The 8479-nt window shown below is 22.4% G+C and overlaps 1 protein-coding gene across 2 annotated transcripts in view; it reads left to right on the top strand.

Annotated features, from left to right (window-relative positions):
• Nucleotides 1-546, top strand: part of LOC122509815 (phosphofurin acidic cluster sorting protein 2) — a 145903-nt gene extending 145357 nt beyond the window's left edge. For both annotated transcript variants that reach the window (XM_043624069.1, XM_043624070.1), the window contains one exon: nucleotides 23-546. In XM_043624069.1, the coding sequence (XP_043480004.1) occupies nucleotides 23-156 (134 nt within the window). In that variant the 3' untranslated portion in view covers nucleotides 157-546. The remainder of the gene's footprint in view (nucleotides 1-22) is intronic.
• The last annotated feature ends 7933 nt before the right edge of the window (nucleotides 547-8479 follow it).

Below are 8479 nucleotides of genomic sequence, written 5' to 3' on the forward strand. Positions count from 1 at the left end.
AAATTTGTTAATTAAAAATTAGTGAGCATCGATGGAACTGACTGGTACGGTGTCAAGTTCTTCAAACTCTCAGCTCAGTGGCAAACCCACATCAAGACATTTCCGATAGCTTTATTTGTTTATCATTCCCAGCAGCAAAATCTCAATTCCACTTGAATATTTATTTTCGTCGAATTTTTTTTAAAATTAATTTAAATTGTCATTCATATCGAAAATCGTAGTCAAAACTTAACGATGCTCAGCGTCAACTTACGGATCGAATATAATTCACCGGCGAACACAATTTAATTTCCAAATTTAATTTTTGGAAAAAAAAGAAAAAGAGAAAAAAACGTATTTTTTACGTTTAATTTATAAAATTAAAGTTGAATACCGTAATTTTTTTTTTTCCTAAAGATAATTATCTAATTGATCCTGCAAATTAATTATAGGTATTTCAATCGGTTCTCAACAATAAGATTAAAAATTTTAATCAGATTAATTTCAAGCAATTAATCATTTAATGTTTTAATTTTTGTCTAACTTTCTTTAAATATCTTTACGATATTTTTATATCGCAATTAAATTTGAAAATTTACGTAACGTAATAAACGTAATTTAAAAATAAATAAAAAATAAATTTAAACAAGTTTAAAAAGAAAATAGTTAAATAAATTATTTTCTTCTTAAATTGTCTTTATATTTGATCCGAAAGTTAATATTGTAAACATATCCCAGGGTTTTCGAGTCTAAAAAAAGAACAGGAAAATTGTGCTTCAAATGTTGTATTTTAATTGCGATATACAACGTCCAAAATTAAAAAAAATGCATTGCGCACAAAAAAGACTTATATAAATTAACGTGCTTTCAAGCAAAACAAAAAATTATAAGACAGTCCCTGACAGATTCTAAAGAAAAGACGAATAAAACTATTTTTTATTTCTGTTATTTTATCTAAAAAAAATTCTAAATTAGAATAATTTCCATTAAAATTCTTGAAATATTTTAACAAAATTTTAACAAAAATAAGGAAAAAAATTAGACTTGTACTCTGTTAAATGAAAGCTTTACGTGATAATGAAAAAAAAATTATTCACAAAAAATTGATTTTTTAAACAAATATAAATTTTCAAATAATTAGGCCAATTTGTATATATATATTTTCTATGATTCATCAATGGATGTGTGTGTATATAAAAAAAATTATATATATAAAAAAGATATAATTTCAATTTTTTTTCTATGAGAAAAAAACCAAAAATTGGAATTTCTTTTTTATAGTGTTTTCGAATTTTTTAAAAAATATTTTTAAAATATTTATTAAATATTAAAAAAATAGTTTTATTCATTTGATGGTCGAATTTAGATGTGTAAAGAGAAATCTATTGTTTTCTTTGTAAAATATATATTTTTTTGCTTCAAAACTATCAACGAGAAACTCGAGAAATTTCAGAAAATATTTTAAAATATGTTTTTAATTTTTTCTTTTATAGATTTCTAAAAAGAAATTTTATTTTATTCGTTAAACATATAAACAGCGAATTTGTCACGTTGCTCAGTTACGATTAGAATTTATTGAGAATTTTTTTATTATTTTTACTTTTATTATTATTATTATTATTATTATTATTATTATTATTATTATTATTATTATTATTATTAATATTAATATTATAATTATATTATAATTATATTATAATTATATTATTATTATTATTATTATTATTATTATTATTATTATTATTATTATTATTATTATATATTATTGAAAATAATATGACAATCAGTCCTTATTTATGTCAGTCATCGAAATAATGGTTAATTTAATGAAATTAAAGTGATATTGTTATTTACGATTGTTGTAAAACTTTCAGAAAGCAGATTTATTTTGCGTCGCTCCATTATTTTTAATTTTGTTTCTATAATTAGTTATTCGTCAAATATTGTAAAAGATTCGATCAGTGATATTGATCTTCTATTGTCCTGTATTAATTAATTATATATTTTATATTTAATTAATAATTAAGAATTAATAATAATTATTAATAATTGAATCTTAATAATAGTTATTAATTAAAGAATAATTTGTTAAAAATACCAGCAAGTTATCTATTAATTAATTAATAATTATTGATTGAATTCTTGATAATAGTATCGTAATAGTTTCGTTAATATTGAAATTATCCACAGATTTATTTTGGATATTGTTGATATTAATGTGAATTATAAAAATAATTGTAAAATCGATTTTCTTTTTAATTTGTAAATTAGAGCCGAAGTGGAATTAGAATTTTTCGCCAGTTTTCACAATAGAAATAGAACAATGTTTGTTTTCTGTAGTTTAAATTAGAAATTGCCGCGACTGCCGAAAGCCAAATTAATGACAAGTCTGTTTATCCCTTGTTAAACAGTTTTTTGATGATTAGATTTCGTAGAATTTGACTCGCTTTCGCAAAAGCGTTGTTTCCGTACTGATCCATTTACAATTTTCTCCACAACAAAAAAAGAAAAAAAACAAATAATAATAATTGTTAAATGAAGCCAAAGATTGCTCGTTTTTTGAGACTATTTCCAGAATTGCTTCTCTTTTTTAAATAATATAATTGTACATATATAAATATTAAAGAAAAAAAAATATGCCGGAGAAATTGATTGTTTCGTTTAGAAAGAATTCAAAAAAAATTTACAGAAGCCTAATTTTTTATATTAATAGTGCGTTTTTTATTTTAATCAATAACAACAACAACAACAACAACAAGAAAGTCTGAAAAAATACTCTTCGACCTATATGCAATAAAGTTACGAGAAAAAAAAGAATCTGTTCTTTGTTTCCATGGCTTGCACAAATTATAATCGCGAAAAAAACAGCTTTCAATTTTTAGATATTTAATAGACTTTTTTCGCCTACATAATCTATACTATGTATTTTGCAATAATTATTTTTGTAATGCCATTTTTTAATTTAATATTGAAAAATATTAAAAAATGGCACATCCGTAATGGGAAATTGTTTCTCCAATAACTTGAATTCTTTTCTTTTTGTACAGGAAAAGCAATTTCCCAAAAAAAAAAAGAAAAATGTTCCTTTTGCTCCCTGTTGTTGCAATAATTAGGTATAATTATTCATAATACCCTAATAATAAATTAATTGGGATGTATGTAATATTAAAAAATGTATTATAGTCTTTATTGTTAGATATATAATTAATGGTTGGCAGTTTCATCTCCGAGAAAGAAAAAAAGAAATTTTTGTTAGATTAAATTGATAGAGATTTTTTCGGAGATCGATTTTGCTTTCCAGCGTCAAGTGATAGTATTTTTAGTGCGTGCTCGCGGTCCAATTTTTTTTTCTCTTTTTTTAAGATTATGTATTCTAGTCAATTTAATAATTCTGATGCACTCATTTTCCTATTGTTTATTTCTATAAATTTTCTCTTAATTTAAAAATTAAGAAATAAAAATTCTTTATTAATAATTTTATCAAAAGTTTTGAAAATAATAATTGTCTCCTTTCGGAGAATTTTATTAACATTTTTAAAAATAATTCAATTATTTCGAGAAATTTTATTAAAATTATTGAAAATAATTGAATTCCTGCGAAGAATTTTATTTTAATTTATGAAAATATTCGAATTCTTTTCAAGAATATTATTAGAGTTTTCGAAAAAAAATAAATTCTCTTGAAGAATTTCGTCAAATTTTTTGAAAATAATGTAGTTTCTTTTAATAATGTCGATTGAAAATTTGAAAAATAATTGTTACAAAGATGGGTTAATGCGCTTCGTAGTGATCGTTTTCTAAACCGAATCTTGAGAAGTAAAAATTTCTATAAATAATTCTTTGGTTTTTTTCTTGCGTAGAATTTTATGAAAATTTTTACAAAATAATTGAATTCTTTTGAAAAACTTAATTAAAATTTTGAAAAACAATTGAATATTATTTCGATGAATTTTAATTTAAAATTGAATTGAAAATAATTGAATTCCTATGAAGAATTTTATTACCTATAAAAAATAATTAAATTCTTGTGAAGAATTTCAATTAATTTTTAAAAATAATTGAATCCTTTCGAGAAAATTTATTAAAATTGTGTTCAAAATAATTTAATTTCTACGAAGAATTTTATTTATAAAAAATAATTGAATTTCTGAGAAGAATTTTATTATAGAAAAAAATAATTTAATTCCTATGAAGAATTTTATTATTTATAAAAAATAATCCAATTCTTGCGAAGAATTCTATTCAATTTTTTAAAAATAATTGAATTTTTAGAAAAACTGTATTAAAATTTTCGAAAATAATCTAATCTTTTTGAGAAATTTGATTAAAATTGTGTTCAAAATAATTGAATTGCTGCGAAGATTTTTATTTATAAAAAATTATTAAATTTTTGCGAAGAAGAATTTTATTATAGAAAAAATAATTGAATTCCTATGAAGAATTTTATTATGTATAAAAAATAATTCAATTTTTGCGAAAAATTTTATTCAATTTTTTAAAAATAATTAAATCTTTCCGAGAAATGTTTTTTATTTATTTATTTATTTAGTATAATAGACAATCTTACATTATTGCCCTTTCGTACAATGTACTGAACAACGAAATTATAATAGAATTTCTGCGAAAAATTGTATTTATAAAAAATAATTAAATTTCTGAGTAGAATTTTAATATAGAAAGAAGAATTGAATTCTTACGAAGAATTTTATTTTTATAAAAAATAAAGATTGAAGTTGATATTTGAAAATAAATAATTTAATCACGATTTTGAAATATCTAAATTTATTTTATTTTATTAAAATTTTGAAAATATAATGAAAATTAAATTTTCTATAATCTTTTAATTATTCTTTAGAAAATATTATTTTTTGTTAAGTAATTTATTGAAAAATAAAGTTTATTGAATAAAATAATTGAAGTAATGAGTGCAGATTTTTGTATTTTATCAAATAAGAACTGAAGAGTTGTATGTATATATTTTTTAATTATTAGATCGAAAGACTAATTTTTAATTCCCTCGTTTCGATGGAAAATTTAAAGAAAAAAAAGTGAAACGAGAGTCTCAACATTTGCGATATGACCGTATACGCACGTTTTTTTTTCTTCTTTTCTTTTAGAGAAAAAGAAAATTAATAATAAACATGTGAAATTTGTAAATTCGTTTTTTAATGTACAGTTACAAAGTTATGAGGGTTTCTAGCCGGCCCAAGCTCAAAGCTTACAATAATTAAATGTAATTGATACGTTTTGAGAAGAAAACAAACAAACAAACAAAATGATTCATTAAAAACAAAGAATAAAAAAGAACAGGAATCCTTAGCGAATGATTATAATAAAAAATTCATAGGACTATCTATTATTGATATTATAATCATCTTTATTGCGCTTTTACAAAAGATGTCTAATTGTAAATGTACATATATAATAATATTGTTATTATTTTCCACAATTGAGAGTTCAATTGAAAATTTTTTCACTGTCGAACATTAATTAAATTATTTGAAGTTTGAAATCTGATTGATTTCTTCATTCTTCAACGTGAATAAAAGTTTTGTTCAAAAAGACTACTAAATTATTGTCAATTACAAAAAGAGAATGTTTTTGAAAAAAAAATCAGTTGACGACTAAAATATTGAATTAAAATCAAAATTATTTATTTATAAGAAAAATTGTCTGTTTATACTGAAAAAAGATTTGGAATAAATTTTTGTTTTCTATTTATAACTTCTTTAATTTCAATATAATTAAAATTTTGTTAAATTATAAATAGAAAATAGAAAAGTTAATTTTTATAATTTTTACATTTGAAATTAATTTAATTTTCCTCTCAAATTGAACTTTGGATATAATAAATATAAATTAATAATTATATATATTATAATTATTATATAAAACAAAAATTAAATTTAACTCTCAAGTTTTTAAATATTAAATACCTATGTGTGATACTACTTATTTTTTAATCGTAAATACTTCGATGTAGAATATATCATTAAATAATAGGATAAACTTGTGACCTGGGCACTATTTGATATTAACTATTCTTATCAAAGGCTCCAAATAAAAGGGGAAAAAATGTTTTTGCGACGAGAATTGTCGAGAATAAAATTTAAAATAATATTCAAAGATTGTCAAGCTCAAGACACAAGTCAATAAACGGTTGAGTAATTAATTAGCTCGTAGCAAAATAAAAAAAAACCAATAGTATACTGTTAGACGTAAAAATTTACTGTATAAAAAAAAAGAAAAAAACGATCGAAGTCAACGGTTACACGAAATATGTTGTTGATGTTTGTAAGCTTGAAATATAAATGTACAGCATTTTTATTTTCCTTATTAATTATTTTTTGTTAGTATTCTATTTTCTGCCTGAATTCAAAATGAAATTTCAGCGTTGCTGATGATTAAAAAAAATTGTTCATTGCGCTGTTACTATTATTCATATTATTATAAATAAAAATGCGAAGCAGAATAAAAAAAAACAAATGGTTATAAATTTTTCTTAGTTTGTGTACAAATCAAAGCAGCAAGTAATAAATATTTTGTTATCCAAGCAAGATTATTTTATGTTTGCTATATAAGAGAATGTTTTTCAGAAATCGTTACCAAAATATTTAAATATTTTATTCAGGCCTAGGAATATGGCTTTTTTTGGAGTTTTCTAGAGATTTAAAAATAAAAATGCGACTTTTTTCGACTTTCTGAAATTGATTTAGAAAATAATTCGAAAATTATAAAAAATAATTGAATTTTGGTAATTTTTAGAAAAATTTAAGTTTCAAAATTCAGAATTGTTTAATATATCACGGTGCGCCTTAATTAAAATTAAAGAAAAAGGTCAAACACCTATAAAATTAGTAGATATTCTGAATTTACAATGTTCATAGATGAGAAAAATCAAAAAACTAAAATAATCTGTGGAGAGATTTTGAAATAAATCCACTTTGAACATATTTGCGCACAAAGTACGATATTTTGGAAAATATGGCATTGTTTATTTATATGAATAGAAAGGAAAAAATGATGATATAATAATAATTTTTAAGTGGTAATTCTATTAAACTTTTATTATTTTAACATTCTAGTACTAATAAAATATAAAAATGTAACATAATTGGTGTTTAGAATAATCCGGGTGATTCGCAGGAACCTTATTCATTTGCCAGGTAGACTTTAGAAAATCAAAATGTACGGACTCCATATGGGCAAATCCATAAAACTTTTGACTTTTAAGAAAAAAATTTTTTTTATTAATTTGTATGCACATAGATGTCACTTTGCATTACATGTTCAAGAATGTTTTAGCACCACAAATTCGTATGCGTGATTTATTTTTAACCCATGCCCCCAATGTTTAACACTTATTATTAACCCCTTCCGGAACTGCCCTGGGGGAACGGGTTGATGCTTTCTTGACGCGAAAACGTCAAGAATCCGTCAAAAGTTGACGTTAACAAAAAAAGTGTTTTAAATGCAAAAATATGATAAAGTAAGTATTGGGTTTTGTATAAAAAGTGTTTATTAATCGTTTATGACCATATTTGTTACAAATTAATGTAAATTAAGTGAAATAAAAGATAAAATATGTCAAAATAAAAAATAAAATATAATAAAATATAAAATATATGTCAAAATATAAAATATATAATAAAATATAAAATAAAAATAAATATATGTCAATAAAAATAATATATGTGATAAAATATATGTCAAGTGAATGTGTATTGATAAATTAGTGTGTATTTATTGAGAAAGTGTTATTGTCATGATTTTTTAATGTCAGATAAATAGTTAAAAAGTGTAATTTTATTATTATAATGTGTTATAATTAATAAAAGTTAATGTTTTAATAGTATGAATAATGTATATATAGCAGCTATGAAAATAGTGAAGGACGGTTACCTACAATAACTGTTGATATGTCGCCGCGCGTTTTGCACGACAGATGGCGGGAGTGGCATTTGTCCATGTGTTTTATCACATGAAAATTAAACAAAAATACTATTTTTACATTGCAAGATACTTATAACCTTTCTTTGAATTATTTAAATTCAAAGAAAATAATGATAAATAATGTATAACTACTTAAGGACGCTGCACGGTGGGAAATATTTAAAAGTACGCATAGGCGTAGCGAGCGATTTCTCCTCAACTTCCACTCTTTTCCCCTCTTTTCGTCCATCTTGGTGAAATTTTTTGACTTTGATAATTAATTAAAAAAAATCCAGATTGAAAATGAAAAAAAGGGCGATTTAGGGAAAAATAATATTTAATAGAGAATATTCAACAAGTTTTCTTATGACGATTAGATGTTTCTATGGGCGTGAATATCAATCCGCGTTTTCCAAAACATAGCAAACTGACAGCTCAATATGGGAGGTTAGCCATGGCCGACTATATCAGGTTGCACCGTTTGCGTAGTACAGTAGAAATGAACGTGAGGAACAAAAATATTAAATGTCAATTATACTCTCATTGTTTACTATTACATTTATTATTT

The sequence above is a fragment of the Leptopilina heterotoma genome, unplaced genomic scaffold (assembly GCF_015476425.1).
Source record: "Leptopilina heterotoma isolate Lh14 unplaced genomic scaffold, ASM1547642v1 Lhet_63, whole genome shotgun sequence".
NCBI classification, from domain to species: domain Eukaryota; kingdom Metazoa; phylum Arthropoda; class Insecta; order Hymenoptera; family Figitidae; genus Leptopilina; species Leptopilina heterotoma.